This window comes from Mustela erminea, chromosome 5, assembly GCF_009829155.1.
Source record: "Mustela erminea isolate mMusErm1 chromosome 5, mMusErm1.Pri, whole genome shotgun sequence".
Lineage (NCBI taxonomy): Eukaryota > Metazoa > Chordata > Mammalia > Carnivora > Mustelidae > Mustela > Mustela erminea.
Window position 1 is genome coordinate 85,951,366 of NC_045618.1, and position 17,485 is coordinate 85,968,850.

General features: G+C 34.6%; 1 protein-coding gene across 17 annotated transcripts in view; it reads right to left on the minus strand.

Moving 5' to 3' along the window:
* The window catches only part of RALGAPA1 (Ral GTPase activating protein catalytic subunit alpha 1), a 247,914-nt gene that overhangs the window by 123,536 nt on the left and 106,893 nt on the right, over nt 1–17,485 (minus strand). For 16 of the 17 annotated variants that reach the window (XR_004285927.1, XM_032344040.1, XM_032344039.1 and 13 more), the window contains 8 exons: nt 15,890–16,014; nt 14,468–14,684; nt 13,123–13,299; nt 7,306–7,458; nt 5,476–5,669; nt 5,128–5,226; nt 4,022–4,177; nt 2,502–2,630 (listed from right to left, as the gene is read on the minus strand). Coding sequence is in view for 16 of the 17 variants with exons in the window: in XM_032344040.1 (XP_032199931.1) it covers nt 2,502–2,630; nt 4,022–4,177; nt 5,128–5,226; nt 5,476–5,669; nt 7,306–7,458; nt 13,123–13,299; nt 14,468–14,684; nt 15,890–16,014 (1,250 nt within the window). In the remaining variant the exon portion in view is untranslated. Of the gene's footprint in view, nt 1–2,501; nt 2,631–4,021; nt 4,178–5,127; nt 5,227–5,475; nt 5,670–7,305; nt 7,459–13,122; nt 13,300–14,467; nt 14,685–15,889; nt 16,015–17,031; nt 17,113–17,485 lie in introns of all 17 variants that reach the window. The other variant, XM_032344047.1, reaches the window with a different exon arrangement.

Genomic DNA, 17,485 nt, shown 5'->3' on the forward strand with positions numbered 1-17,485 from the left:
GTTACAGAACTAGCATCCTTTCTACATGCACAGGAGGTAAATTTAGTCACATAAAATGGATGCGTAAGGACATTAGGGCTTAATTCTCCTGCAGAATCTTGAGAAGTACAGGAAAAGTGCTGATTAGTCCATCTAGAATAATTGGCCTACTCAGTAGTAATTGTTTCCATAGTAAATTGATAAAAAAATTGAGTCTCCTCTGAGGTCTACCAACTTGTGCCAGTATCAAAGAGATTGATAATCTGTGTACACTAATGCTATAATAGCCTTGTAATTTATTTACCATCTTTACCTGCCTTCCATTTAATCTACTCCTAGATTAATACACTTATATAATATTGCCAAAGCACAGATTCAATCATCTCTCTCCCTAATTTAAAACATTTAACTGTTTATCTAATATAGCATTATCATCTGATCCCTCACATTCAAGACTTTCCGAATATAGTCTAAGTCAGTACTTCTCAATCTTCAATGTCCATACCAATTATTTGGAATATAGTTAAAATGTGCATTCTGTTTTAGTAGGTCTGGGATGGGGTCTGAGACTCCGAATTTCTAACAAGCACCTAGATCATGCCAAATGTTTCTGGTGTGCAGACCACACTTTTTGTAGCTAGGATCTAAAGTACCTTTCTGTTCTTTTTGTCCACTACTCCCTAGTTAGATTAACCTGCTTCAAGAAAAGATGGGAGTATTTGTCATTCCTAGAACACAGCTTATTCATGCTTGTTTCCCTCCTGGCATACCTTCCCTCATCAATATTTTCACGTATAAAATTACTAATAATCTTTCAAGGACTATTCAAGTATCTTTTCCACGAAATATTCCTGACGTCCCTATACAAAAAAGATCTCTCCTTTGTCTGAATTACCAACTAATTTTATTAAACAAACTCTTATACTGCACATATACAAGTGTCCACAAAGTGTTCCAACCGTGTTCCAAAAGTTAATTAATTTAATCCTTATAAAATTACCCTATGAAGAAGGTTATCTCCATTTTATAAATGAAGAAACCAAGACACACAGAAATTAATCAGCACAAGGTCTCACATCTACTAAATGGCAGAGGTAGATTTGAACCCTAGAGTTTGGCTCTAGACTCCATTTTTTAAAAAATGATATTTATTTATTTATTTATATTGAAAGAGAGGGAGAAAGAGGAGAGCAAGCACAAGCATGGGGTAGGAGCAGGGAGAGAGGGAGAAGCAGACTCTCCTGTTCAGTAAGGAGCCTGATGTGGATGGAGCTCGATCCCAGGACCCTGAGATCATGACATGAGCTAAAGTCAGATATTTAACCAACTGAGCCACCCAGGTGCCCCTACACTCTGTGCTTTTTAACCATTTATATTGAGCTTCTCCTATTGGTACTTATTTATTGCCCTACATTCTATAGTTGTCAACAATTTAAAAAATATATATCTGTATAAGCATGGTGCTGTGCTAGGTCCTGGAGGTATCAAGATGAGTAAGATGCAATCGCTGTTCTTACAGAACTGGAGAAACAGGGTTAACAACTAGCTATAAATACAGGTTCTTCCCTTATGTGAACATTTCCACTAGGTGAATGCATCCAGTTTCATGGCGTTCAGTAACATGTAAAAGCTACTGTCTCCCAGCTTTCCACTTCAGTCCTGACATGTCCTTTGAGCTCCTGCCTTGTACATGCAATAGCCCTCCTGATATCTCACTGATCTCTACTAGGCAGCCTACTATCCTCCAAATAGAGAGAATTCCTTCTCATTCACTGTTGGTCTTTTACACAGCTTATAAGTGAAATAATGTATATTAAACAGCTTTCTAAGTTACAAAATGATGTCAAGTATGACTGATTATTCTTTCCCCAACATTCTTAGTTTATTCTAATTAATTGTTATTTAATTGTTATTTCTCATTTATACTTTGCACCAGAGTGATCTTTCTCAAGTAGAAATTTGATCATGTCACTCCTTGTGTAAAATCCCTCAATGCTCAGTCATTCTTTCCTTGGGATGAAATCTAAACTCTTTAGCACTATAAACCAGCTACTGTCTTCATCTTTAGTTTATCTCATACTTAAATATGAGCAGGTTCCAATTTTAGTGAGTTACTATACCTATTATAAAAATCCTCACATGCTGTTTCAGAGTTGAGAGTTTCCTCCTAGAGCACACTTTTGAATTACTCACTTCTGGTCCATCTCTTTTGCTATGGCCCATTGCCCTCTCTTTAGTTTCTTCCCTCCCTCTACTTGATTCCTTAGATTTTCTCAATTTTATATTTTGTTTTGCTTATCAGATTTAATCCATTTTTATAGCTCATGTGTCGATTTTTCAATTTTAGTACTTTCTTGTGTTTCAAAATTTACATTAAAAAAAGTAACTTCAGTTAAACTGTAAATTTTCCTAAACATCAGTTTTTTAACCTTATTAACAAGGGCTCCTCCTTTGTTGCTTTGAGTTGAGTCTTGTTTAACTACAGTCTGTTATATTATGAAGAACAGGAAATAAAAACTTACATTGAGAAAAGCTGAAGAAGCCACTCTACCAGCTGCTACAATAAAATCCATAATAAGCATTGTGGCACCAGGCAAACCAAGTGAAAAAAATTGAGGTGAGCAGTGCTTGATGATTGTATTGACAATATCCTTAGGAGTAAGCAAAGAAGGGAAAAGAGTATCATAAATTAATCTTGGGTATCAGCTAATCAATATCCTTAAAAAAAGGTAACATATGAAACAGTAAAACAGGCAATTACTATTCACTGCCTAACTGGAAAGACTAATTTTAATTCTTCTAATTAATCCATGCTCAATATTATATTCTGCCAAAGGAAAGTAAACTTAAAGCATTTCTTTAACTGACATCAATATAGCTTTTTTTTTTTTTTTTTTTTTGCACTTGAGAGCAAGCTGGACAGCTCTTTGCTTCAGGGGGTTGAAAATATAAGACCCACGTATCATGAAACTAAACTGCAGAGTGGCTGCTTCTCTCATCTACTCGCTTCCATGTGAGATCTCTGATTTCTAAAGTTGCATGACCTATTATGTGACAACTGCAGGGATTCTCTTTATTAGATAAACTGAAGCCCTTTGATGGCAAATATCTAGTCTCAGAAATACAGACCTAGGCATTTTTGAGGGAGTATCCTTAACTTGGTTATTCATTCACTTTGCCTTTGGAATTCAACATGAAGATGCAGTGTTTTACACTGTCTTACTCAATCCGATTTATCCTAAACAAAAGGTTTCTCTGACAAGTAATTAAAGGTGTCATTTTGTTTCAGACATGTTTATAAGGTAGAACACTGTAAGTAGCCACTTCAAATTAATGCAAGAAATATTTTTATTTTGGGGAAAGAGAGATATAATTACCTCTTTCAAAATTAGTTTAATGCTCTTCAAATGAACTGCAAGTGAAATTTAAGCCCATCATGATTAAAATGTTTCATTACCATGACTTACAACTTCCCATAGGTTTTTTTTTTTTTAGTTTTATGGCCGGGATCAAAACCCCTGCAGTAATGTTCTAGAGTAATATTTATGACTGGCTAATGCAATGATTGCATTGATACGAATGCCAAGTCAACAGAACTGTCACTATACTAACAATCTATGAAAAAGAGAAAACATGATGTGCTCACTCTTAAAGTAGAAAAAAACCTCTGTTTCATGACTAGATGAGCAAATCCATATGCCTCAAGAGCCAATTATTAAGTAACAATTACAAAACGCCCAAGAATAAGTACATTAGGACTTTAAAGAAACATGTCAGTCTAAGCAAAAGATGGCTTAATATCTGCAAAACAGAGAACTAGTTGTTAGAGGAAAGATACATTTAATAAACAAGTTGATCACCTAACTATAATGGCTTTTCAACTATGTTTCAAAAACAAATTAGGTTACAAAACGGAAGAAACTTGTAAATAAAATGACTACATAAGAGAGCATTTTTAATTCTACACCTTAAAAGTTAAGAGTTAAAAATCAAGAATCAAAGATAAGTTTATAAAGCAATTGGTTAGAAAGTATATATTTACCTGATCAATATGAAGTAATCCACAATGCATTATATTGTAGAAATGTGTTAGAAAATCTCTGTTTGGAGAAACATCTTGTCTTCTTTTCATTGTATTACAGATAAGTTTGTAAGCATGTAATTTACCTTGTTTATACTTATCAGTCAACATGGTTGCCTACAATTCAAAAATGTTGGTCTTAATATTCAAAAACAAATACTGTTAAATTGAATAAAGCAAGCAATATATTTGTTTTCATTTATTTCTATGTTGGCCCAATTTCTTAATGAATCAATGAAACTACTGCAAATATTAACATGAAACACAGGTATAAATAACCACATACTGTTTCATTTAGGAAAATGCACCAAACATATCAAATAATATTCAAAAGAATTAAATCTTTTTAAAAATATTTTATTTATTTATTTATTTATTTGTCAGGGAGAGAGAGAGAAAGTACACAAGCAGGCAGAGTGGCAGGCAGACGCAGAGACAGAAGCAGGCTCCCTGCGGAGCAAAAAGCCCAATGAGGGACTCCATCCCAGGACCTTGGGATCATGACCTGAGCCGAAGGCAGCGGCTTAATCGACTGAGCCACCCAGGCTTCCCAAATCTTTTTTTTTTTTTTTTAAATATTTTATTTATTTATTTGACAGAGAGAGCAAGAGAGCACAAGCGGAAGAGCTGTAGAGGAAGAGGGAGAAGCCAGCTCCTCTGAGCAGGGAGTGCGATGGGAGGCTAAATCCCAGGATCTTGTGATCATGATCCAAGACAAAGGCAGATACTTAACCAAATGAGACACCCAGGTGACCCAAGAATTCAATCTTTAAAAAATATAGAGCACATTCTAACACAAATTTGAGATCTACACTTCACTTAAATATAATAAAAACATAATTTTCTACATTCATTTTTGCTTTATTAAATAAGTAAAAATGATGCACCTGTATAATAATTTTGCTGTGCCCATTCTCCTCTTATATAACTCCTAATGACTAGTTAAAAACTAAGTGTTCTAGAAGATTATATATAAAACCTAAAAAATCTATCAAATGTTTAAAACTGATTACATATGTATTTACTAAATGAACCTTTTAAATTAACATTTTATATCTTAAGCTTACCTTGAAAAGCCAAGGTGTAAGAATTCTCAGTGGAGGAATCAAAACTGGTGGTGAAGGGGAGGTCAGGTTATCAGTTGAAATGCCAAGGTTATCTCTAATCTGTAATTTTCAAATAAAATGCAACACACCTATAAAAGTGTTCTTCCAGTTTGTTTTATCTTAAACTTGAGTTTAATTCTAGTTCCTATCATTAATTATATATTTAAACATGGTTAAGTGACTTCACCTTGCTAGGAACCAGTTTATAGCAAGGTGGGGTGGTGGGTAGCTATGAGATCTAAGGCTTCCACTTCTTAACTTTTTTTTCTTTCTCCTCTTATGTTTTGTTTTTTTTGTTTTTGTTTTTACCTTAGCTAGATTTTGCCAAAGTTCACAGAGGTAATCAAAAACTTGAGCATGTATTTCAGGATCCATAATAGCGTTGACATCTCCCAAAATGCCTAGCATTCTTCGCCACATTACAGTAGCAACATCAGCATGCCATCCTGTGAGTGTACCCCCTGCCATCACGCTACAACATTCAGATGGAAATTCACTGATTTCTGTGGAAAAAATACACTAGTGTCAGTAATTTTTCTAAAGAATTGATCACAAAACACAAAGGAGTCAAAATAATAAACTTAAATATCTACAAAAGTGAATTTTTAAAGTGTCATTATGCATTAGTGTTATTTTTTCCTGATTAAAATCAACCAGTTCATAATTCCTTATTATGGCAGTAATTACTTATTCAACCACTTGTACTAAGATTTACCTAAGGAGGAAATGATGCAGATACTAGATAAATTTATTATAGTTGATATAAAGGTCATATTTATAAGTACATAATCTCTCTTTCAGCAAATGGTCACTTCAGGTTATAGCATCAATTAATAGAATATCTCAGGCTGAAGGCAGTTCCTATAGGAAGTCTTCATAAGCCTGTTTCTTTGTACTTAAAACTTCCAAAGAAATGTATTTCACAATTAAGTCAAGCCTAGCATTAAAAGAGATATGATAATAACATGGGAAAATTAACATTTTTACTAAAACTTAAACATAATTTAAAAATTTCTATAATTACATTTCTTTTGCTTAATGAAATTGGCAAGATTATATGTAAGAAATATAGGTAACCTTGGATCCTAGTCTCATTTCTATCATTAATTATGTAATGTTGTACAAATTACTTAATTTGTCAGAGAGAGAGAGAGAGTGCACAAGCAGGCAGAGTGGCAGGCAGATGCAGAGAGATAAGCAGGCTCCCTGCCAAGCAAGAAGCCCAGTGAGGGACTCAATCGATCCCAGGACCCTGGGTCACATGACCTGAGCCGAAGGCAGCAGCTTAACCAACTGAGCCACCCAGGCTTCCCAAATCTTTTTTTTTTTTTTTTTAATATTTTATTTATTTATTTGACAGAGAGAGCAAGAGAGCACAAGTGAGCACAAGAGAGCAGAATTCCTATGGTTACACTTCCTCACTGTAAAAGAGATGGTTTAGCTAACATCACTATAGGTCTCCTTCAGCTTAAAAAAAATCCATCGGAGCACCTGGGTGGCTCAGTTGTTAAGCATCTGCCTTTGGCTCAGGTTGTGATCCCAGCATCCTAGGATCAAGCCCCATATTGGGCTCCCTGCTCAGTGGGGAGCCTGCTTCTCCCTCTCCAGCTCCCCTGTGCTTGTGTTCCCTCTCTTGCTGTGTCTCTCTGTCATAAATAAATTAAAAAAAAAAAAAAAAAACCATTATCCTATTCAGTGTATATAATGGAAAAGGCAAAATAATTACTAAGTTGGTAAGGATTATTCCTACTTGATAGTATCTCAGTGTGCTCATAATTTCTAAGTTCATTCTAACTATATGTAAGTCCTTTACCTCTCATGTTTGACTTTTTTCTCTTTCCACATAAAGTGTATAATAACTGATTGTATTATAAAAAAGTTACCAAATTGTCTCTCACGATAATAGAAAATAAGAGTCTGGTGTAAACCCAATGAAATAAAAGAAAACACAAAACACTGCAGTTTCACTGTTAACATTTCCCTACTCTACAGAACCTGCATAATATAGTGATAAATCAACTGATTTGTCTCTTAATTATCCCTCTCAAAAACAAAATTTTAAATAATTTAGATAATAAGATCTCCTAACATTAATGCTCTGAAAGGAAAAATGGCAAGTATCTAATTTCCAAATATTGCCTAGGTCATCTGGAGTCTGAAGAACAGAATGGTGGAGCTTCTCATCAAGCTGCAGATCTTTCTGTTCCATGTTATCTATATTCAGTGTGGAAGGAGAAGGTGTCTGTGACCTGGATCCCAGAGCTGAATGGACTGGAGAAGCACTTTCTGAACCTGTAAAGACAATTTAATAAAAATTACAATAAAGAGAATATTCAACACCCTCTACCTAAGATGTAATGCTTAAAACCCCAATAAAACACAACTGAACCACATCAAAGGATATAACAGGTTACAAGTTGGCCAAAGAGGTAAATAAAATAAAAATACAGTACAAGATTTTATATCTAGGGGTCTCATTTGATTTCTTCCATGGGACTCATATGGAATTAGAACTGGACTTACCAATTCATAGAAGCCATCAGTGAGAGTGAGAATGTCTACTCTCATTCCTGGTCTAGCTACAGAAACTCTAGGACCCACTGCTACTCTATTTCACTAACTTCAGACTTGGAGCAATTCAAAAGAAGAGGAACTTGCTCACTGTGGCTCTATGTGCTACTATCATTACTGCACTGGTGTACAATGGTCCCTGGTGGGCCCCAGTGTTCAGTCTCTCCCCCACCACACACACACACACACACAAACACAAACACACACACAGAGTCCCTGGTGGTCCCCAGTCTTCAGTCTCTCTCCCACCACACAAACACACTCCTTTCTTCCCAATCCATTTTTTGTAAGGCAGCAAAAAAATCTAAAAATCTAATCTGATAGTACTCCCACATTTAAAATCTTTCTATGGATTTTATGCCTCTTTACTGGACACAGCAGAAGTGCAAACTTTTTAGTGTGTGGTTTTCCAGTCTTTCTGCAACTTTATTACAACTCCATAATTCCCCTAGTACTTTTAAGTTCTAGTCATAGAAAGTAAACTGCTGGTATTTATCAGAATACATAGCATACCTCTGGCCTTTTCCACATATTTTTCCCTTTGCATGAAGCCCTTATCCTGTTCCCATAAGTCTGGTTAACTTTTTATTTTTCAGGTTTCACCTTAGACACCCCTTCCTGAGAAGCCTACCCCATGTTGATATATCTGGGGTAAATAAGTAATCTCTGCTCTTTGCACTTGTTCCTCACCATTATATCACTTGTCACACTGACCTGAAACTATTCACTTTTAAATATCTTCACTAGTGCATATACTCTGTAAGAACAGGGACTGTATCTGTGGTTACATACTGACATACTGCCAGTGCATAGTATGGTGTCTGGCAAATAACAGAAACTCCTGTCAATTTAAATAATATATACCATAAATTAATACTATATGAACAATTTGTGGTGGTTGTATGGGAGTGCTACTAGTACCAAGCCAAGCCCCTAAAATATTAGGTCTTTTTAAAAGAAAATCAACAAAGAAAGATTGGGCTTAAATGACGCATTAGACCAGATGGACTTAACTGGTATGTACAGAACAACCCATCCAAAGCAGCAGAATATACTCTTCTCAAATACAAACGGAACATTCTCCAGGAAAGATCACATATTAGGTCACACAACAAGTCTCAATAAATTCAGCACACCGAAATCTTATCAAGCATCTTTTCTGACCACAACAGTATGAAGCTAAAAATCAACTACCAGAAGAAAACTGGAAAAACTACAAATACATGAAGACTAAACATGTTACTAAATAACTCAGGGAGAATGGAAACTTAAAGGAGAAAAAATACCTAGAAATAAATGAAAACAGAAATATAACATACCAAAACCTATGGAATGCAACAAAAATGGTTCTAAGAAAGAATTTCATAGCAATACAGGCCTGGCTCAAGAAAAAAGAAATCTCAAATAAACAATTTAACTTCCACCCAGGAAAATTAGGGGAAAAAAAAAAAAAAAACAAAGCCCAAAGTCAGTAGAAGGAAAGAAATAATATAAGATCAGAGCAGAAATTAATAAAAGAGACTAAAAAGACAATAAAGGAAGATGAATGAAACTAAGGGCTGATTCTTTGAAAAGGTAAAAATGACAATCCTTTACATAGATCCACAAGAAGAAAAAAGAGCTCAAATAAAGTCAGAAATGAAAGAAATACAAATACAAATACCACAGAAATACAAAGGATCATAAGAGACTACTATGAACAATTATACCCCCACAAACGGGTCAACCTAGAAGAAATGGATATATTCCTAGAAATGTATAATCTTCCCGGATTCAATCATGAAGAAAGAGAAATCTGAATAGACAAATCACTAGTAAGGAGACTGAATCAGTAATCAAAAACCTCCTAATAAACAAAATTGCAGGATCACCCAGCTTTGCTGGTGAATTCTGCAAAACACCAAAGAAGTCTTAACACCTATCCCTCTCAAACTCTTCCAAAAAACTGAAGAGGAAAGAAAACTTCCAAACTCATTTTACAAGGCCAGTGTTACCCTCATACCAAAACTAGACAAGGACACCACAAAAGAAAATTAGAGGCCAATACCCCTAATGAACACAGATGCAAAAATCCTCAACAAAATATTAGCAAACTGAGTTCAACAACACAGAAAAACAATCATACACCATGCTCAAGCAGGATTTATTCCTGGGAGACAAAGTTGGTTCAACATCTACAAATCAACCAATGTGCTAACACCATATTAACAAAAGGAAAGATAAAAATCATATGGTCATTTCACCAGATACAGAAAAGTATTTGACAAAATTCAATACCCATTAATGATAAAAGTCTCAACAAACTGGGTATAATGGGAATGCACCTCAATATAATAATAAAGGCCATATATAAAAAATTAGCATCTAATATCATATTCACTGGTGAAATGTGAAAGCTTGCCCACTATCCCCACTTTTATTCAACATAGTATTAGAAATCCTACCTGTAGCAATTAGTTAAGAAAAAGGAATAAGAGGTACACAAATTGGAAAGGAAGAATTAAAACTATCACTATATGCCAATCACATGACACTATATATAGAAAACCCTGAACCTTCCATCAAAAAACTGTCAGAATACATGAATTCAGTAAAATTGCAGAATATAAAATTAATATGTAAAAACTCTGCTGTGTTTCTGCACCCTAATAATGAACTACAAACAATCCCATTTATAATCACATTAAAAAGAATAAAATACCTAGGAATAAATTTAACTAAGGAGGTGAAAGACCTATATAGTGAAAACTAGGAGACACTGATGAAAGAAACTAAAGAAGACACAAATAAATGGAAAGATATGCCATGCTCATGAGTTGGAAGACTAATATTGTTAAAATGTCCATACCACCCAAAAATGTACAGATTCAATGCAATCCCTACCAAAATACCAACAGTATTTTTCACAGAACTAGAATAAATAATTTTAAAATTTGTATGAAATAACAAAAGACTAACTAGCCAAAACAATCTTAAGAAAGAAGAACAAAGTTGGAGGTATCTTGCTCCCTATTTCAAATTATACTACAAAGCTATAGTAATTAAAACAGTGTGGTATTGGCATAAAAACAGACCCAGAGATCTACAGAACACAGAGAGCTAGAAAAAAACCCATGCATATATGGTCAACGAATTTACAATAAAGGAGGGTAAAAGATACAATGGAGAAAGGATAGTCTCTTCAATAAATGCTGTTGGGAAAATGGACAGCTATATGTAAAAGGATAGAACTAAACTACTACTTTATATCATACAAAAAAATCAATTCAAAATGAATTGAAGACCTGAAAACATAAAACTTATAGAAGAAAACATAGGCAGTAAGCTCCTTCACATTGATCTTAGCGATGTTTTTTAGATATCTGTTCAGGCAAGGGAAACAAAAGCAAAAATAAACAAGCGGAGCTATATCAAACTAAATAGCTTCTACACAGTGAAGAAAACCATCAACAAAACAAAAAGGGAACCTACTAAACTGAAGCAGATATTTCCAAATCATATATCTGATAAGGGCCTAACATATATATAAAAGGATTCATAGAACACAATAAATATATAAAATATATAAAGAACTCCTTTACCTCAATAACAAAAAACAATCCAATTAAAAAAGGGCAAAAGTTCTGAATATTTTTCAAAAGAACACATACAGATGACCAACAGACACATGTAAAGATGCTCAACACCACTAAACCTTCCAGCCACTCTGGAAAACAATAGAGAGGTTCCTCAAAAAATTAAAAGTAGAACCACTGCATAATCTAGTACTTTCACTACTGGGTATCTATCTAAAGAAAAGAAAAACACTAATTCAAAGAGGTATTTGTATCCCTATGTTCACTGCAGCGTTACTTACAACAGCCAAGGTATGGAAATAACCTAAGAGTCCACTTAAGGATAAATGGATAAAGACGTGGTTTTTATAGACAATGGAATACTATTCAGTCACAAAAAAGAATGAAATTTTGACATTTGCAACAACATGGCTGGGCCTCGACAGTATTATGCTAAGTGAAGTAAATTAGACAGAAAAAGACAAATACCATATGATTCCATTTATACGTGGAATCTAAAAAGTAAAACAAAACAAAATAAAACCCAGCCCCACAGATATGGAGAACTAACTGGTGGCTGCCATGACAAAGGGGAGGACGGTGTGGAATGGGAGGAGAATTAAGAACTTTCAGGGGAGCCAGGGTAGCTCACGTAAGGATCCTGGGGTCCTGGAATTGAGTCCTGCCTCGGGCTCCCTGCTCAAGCGGGGAGTCTGCTTCTCCCTCTACCTTTATCCCCTGTTTATGCTCTCTCGCTCTTGTCAAATAATAAAAGCTTAAAAAAAAAAATGGAATGGATAATCACCCATCAAAGGGCATTAGAAGACAGTGAGAACCAGAGGAAATTTGGATCATCCAGTGGAACCACTAATCTATGTGCTACTAGCTGCCCAGGATCCCTCTGGTCACTACAGTGGTCACTACAGTGACCAGAGACCAAGAACCTTGCAATAATGTGATCTTGCATTTCATAACTGAATTTCTTGGATCCCACTCATCATATATTTGACCACATAAAAAATTTGCTGAAAAGCATAATTCATTGTATTAATACAGACTATTAGTATATTGATAAATAGGCCTGCTATTAGGCAGTATTCTCTACAGTTTCTATAATAAATACTTTGTTAAAGAAATCATTAAAAATCTAGGCTGAGGAGAAAGACAACTATCATATGATCTCCCTGATATGAGGAAGTGGAGATGCAACATGGGGGGGTTAAGGGGGTAGGAGAAGAATAAATGAAACAAGATGGGATTGGGAGGGAGACAAACCATAAGTGACTCTTAATCTCACAAAACAAACTGAGGGTTGCTGGGGGGAGGGGGGTTCGGAGAAGGGAGGTGGGGTTATGAACATTGGGGAGGGTATGTGCTTTGGTGAGTGCTGTGAAGTGTGTAAACCTGGCGATTCACAGACCTGTACCCCTGGGGATAAAAATATATGTTTATATAAAAAATAAAAAATTAAAAAATTAAAAAAAAAATCTGGGCTGACTCTAAAACACAGTGAAAAGAAGATAATACTTCTCAACTATTTTTTGGTAATCTAAAAATCACTACAGGAAATGCAGTGATGCAAACATATATAAAATTCTGTATACAATATGAGGAGTTCAGCTAATCCCCTGAAACTTACCATGTAGACTCTAGGCCAAGACACTCTTACATTAATGCATTTTTTCCCTCCATTGTTACATAAAGATAGATGAAAACATAATGCTTAAACTCTAATAAGTAATACTTAAAACCTATCAAATAAAATCCTAAACAGATTCTTTGGTGGCTTAAAAAATGCACTTAAAGAAGACATTCCCTTGAGTAACTTTACCAGTAACCGTTGCAACTTCAGCGGAGAAAGCCTGTTGATTAAGACTGCTTGTTTCAGAATCTATCTGAAGTGTGGTTAGACTAGCCACTTCCTGCTCTTCAGCACTCTGATGATGGCCAGAACCTGAATCCACATCAGCAGAGGACGTAATCCCAGCATCAGCTCCAAAGCCAAAATCTAAAGGAAGAAGAAATGCTAGTACATAGAAGTCTCAATTATAAAACAAAAGTATTAACAAAAAAGACAAAACGGGGTGCCTGGGTGGCTCAGTCAGTTAAGTGTCTGCCTTCGGCTCAGGTCAGGATCCCCGCTGGGATCAAGCCTGGAGTCTGGCTCCTTGATCAGCAAGGAATCTGCTTCCCCTTCTGCCCCTGCCTGTCACCCTCATGTTCTCTCCTTTCCCCCTCAAATAAAAAAAATCTTTTAAAATAAAGAGACAAAGCTGCTTCAGCAAAATGATTAAACATTAACATTCCCCCTACATCTATTTACATACCACTCAGACAAGTGTAAATAATGTTAACACAGTTTAAAGTTTATAATTAGAAACAAATTTTTAAAAGTTCTCATAGCTTATTACTAACAACAATAAGGACAAAAAACAGATACATATGATGTATCTTCACTATTCTTATCCACATTTTCTGATAGCTGGTAATAGGCTTTTCAACAACTTTATACTCTCTACTCTAGGTATATACAATAAAAATGGCTCATATGTAGTAAACCATTTTTCTCTTAACCCATATATTCCATCTGAAATCAGAGTAGCACATAATCCATGAAGGCAGAAAACATTTTTAGATTTTGGTACTCTTCACTACCAAGTGTAACAAAGAATAACAGAAAAGCTATGTGGTACTGATACAGCATTAAGTAATATCAATGCTATCATTTTAACTTTTGTGATTATTCAAGAAATGCTCTGGGTAATGGAACACTGAACATAACTGTACTAAACATACTGAAGCACTGAACTAGATAGTGGTTCCCAAATACAAATGCATGAAACAGCACTGACTCATAACTATGACTATCCATTATTCTAACGTCAAGTCTACTCTTTTTTCCTTTCTGTATGTTTGGTTCTAAAATAACATTTGTTTTATGAAAGGACAGTGGTTTCTGTTTTTTAAGTGCCTTCAGTTTGGTGAAATAAAGTGGTCCCGACTTGAATTCCCTAAAACTTCCTTTGGAATTTCACTAAAAAATGAAATCATAATATGTGGGAACCCTTGTCCAGTAACATTAGAGAGGAAAGTGATAGTTACATAATTCACAAGTCAGTCTCAAACAGAAAACAATCAACAAAAAATATACTGCTCAAATAGAAAAAGATACTTGCTGTCAAATTTTCGGCCATCATATTGGAAAGCGCTGAAAGAATCCGAATGACTATCTGAGCTGATAAGATCACTGCTCCCTGCACTGGCAGGAGAAGTCCATTCTGAGGGCACACCTGGGTCATCAATAGGGCGCATTTGGTTTTGCTTATTTAGAATATCAGGGAGGTCTTTGGGAATTTCAAGACTGCCTGGACTACTTCCTCTTCTTGTCATAGTCTAAAAATTCAAGAAACATCTTACTATTAAAAACGTAATCTCATTAAACATCTGAAATCTTGAATTTCCAAGACAATCACCATAATAAATTGAGATATAGGGTATGAAGTAGGAGGTGGGAAACACACTAACCAAACAGTCTATGTAACTGTATGGAGCCATTACCTGAATTACTGTTGGTTTGTCTAAAGTAGAGACCCAATCGTGATATGGTGTTGGGTCTAAGATTCTTTGAGCCTCAAAGGATCCATGGAGTGAAGTTAAGAGGGTAGAAAGAGCAAGGTATTCAAATGGAAAAAGTAGCAGCAAATAGTAGAGATAGTGGAGGAAGGAAAGAATGATGGCAAAGAGGTTATTCTATAATGATTATATATAATAATTCTATTATTTTTTCCCATTCAAGGAAAAAAAACCTAAACTCTCTCAATAAAAATCTTATTAAAAAAAACACAACAGTTGGGGTGCCTGGGTGGCTCAGGGGGTTAAGCCTCTGCCTTTGGCTCAGGTCATGATTCCAGGGTCCTGGGATCGAGCCCCACATCGGGCTCCCTACTCAGCAGGGAGCCTGCTTCCCCCCTCTCTCTCTGCCTGCCTCTCTGCCTACTTGTGATCTCTGTCTGTCAGATAAATAAATAAATAAAATCTTAAAAAAAAAAAGTGGAACATGACCATTAAAAAAAAAAAGCATATATTTATCTTTCCTTAACAACTAAGCATTATTAGGGATAAAATTGCTTCTATTTTCAATCTGCCATAATTCTAATAAAACAAAGAGAACTTTAAAATCTGTTCTGAAGTTATCTATAATGATTAAGTAATCAATATTTATGCTATCAAACCAATAGGAGTTGGGTCAGAAGACCTCTCGTTATCTTTCTTGTTAAGAAAGAGCCAGCAGTGGGCAGGAAGGTAACCTATGAGCAAATACAAAAAACAGAGGGAAGACTAGGAAGGTAGGGGCTTATACCTAAGTAGTTAAGCAAATAGGTATTCTAATCTTTTACTCTGGTCAAAATTATAAGCCTATTTGTTTAATGTCTTTAAATAAAAAATATTATAAAAGTAGAATTTAAGATCTTAATTCAAAAAAGGGGTTAAGTTTTAGAGGAAGATTATTTCGAGTAAAGATTTACAAACACACACACACACACAGGTATATATATTCTCCTTGCTAAATCAAATAAATAAAATAAAATAACACTTACTGAGGCATTACCACTTCGAAGTCGTTCTGCTATAAACTCATCCATCAGATCAGGAACATTAGCACTGCTGCTGCCAATATCACTATTAAGAGGGGGCAGTTTTGGGCTCATGTCCTCTTTATTGACTAAAAATAAATAAATAACTATATATAGTGAGAAAAAACTTAACTGCATTTCCTGAATTTGAAACAAACAAAAACAACCCAAAACAAATCACCTATGCCATATCAATTATTTGCCAAACATGCATTTATGAATAATTTTTCTCCTTTTAGATTTAATTTTAGGAATTAGTAAATTGATATTTACTTTATTTAACTAAGCAGATGTTAGTCAATCTTCAGTGTAACCTTAAACAGCAAGAAAGCTTATAGATAAGCACTAGCTGGAGTTAGGTTAATATCGCCTATAAAGAAACTGGTATATTTATCTTTCTTCCTGCCTCTACGCTTCTATTTAGAGTCTTAATAATAACGTAGAATTCCATTCTTTCCAAGGACTATTTACAAGGAATCTATCCCTTGAATCTATCCACATCTCAGTGGGATATAAATGCGTTTAAGTTTAGAAAAATAAAAAATTTATAAGCATGACATAATGTCATTTCTGTACACTACAAAGTCTAATGTTATTGTTTTAAGAAAAAAAAATTTATTTTCATAAAGGTTTTTCTGTAAAAAGAAAAAATTATTCTTAAAATTATTCTGTAAAAATTATTTTGATTTATGACTACATTAATAAGAAAATTTTAAACTTGGGGAAAAAAACTTATAGAACACAAGATATTTACTTCACTATTATGCTGTTGAAAAGTTAATTTCTCTGCAATAAAAGAAAACCAGCATTGTTTATATTCCTAATGAACTAAAAAGCATTTCAGGCTAAGAAAATACACTAGTCAAGAGCTCACTGTGAAATACCATTATCTTTATATTACTGGCCAGGCTTTGCTAAGCTGTCGAATACTGCCCTCAAGTGGCATTAATGGCTCAATGCAAGATGCATTATAAGGCATTCTGTTAATCATGCTAACAAAACCATGTTAAACAAACAAAATCAAAACCTACCTTACTGCTGAAAGTTAATTTTCTATATCTGTAAAGTTATTTTAAATTTGAATCAAGATAAGAGAAGACAGTTACCATAATCTTGCTTTCTGTAATCTGTCCATAGAGGTTCCATATTTAAATCATGATTGGCTATCATGAAACCTTTATGCACATCTAAAATCTCAGAAAAAAGAAAAGCACTGGTAAGTGTTTTAAGGACTTGCATTCTATACAAATGAATGCAAAACTAAAAAGCTTACCCCTTGTTTTGAAATTGCTTATATGAAAAGTAACTAAATCCACTTTGAGATTTAAGAAATAATTTCTCCTTCAATGATAACTTAAAACATTGGTGGCTGGTTGTATGACCTAAAAATGTCAAAGTAATTTTCGTCCACGAAAAAAGATAAAACCAAGTAAATCAGCAATAAAAATAACGAACTCAATTAGATACAGCCGGTGCTCTTTTAAATATAAACTATAAGGGGGCAGGGGAGAAAGTATTCCACCTACTTAGTAAACCTAATTTCATGGCTCATGTAGTACA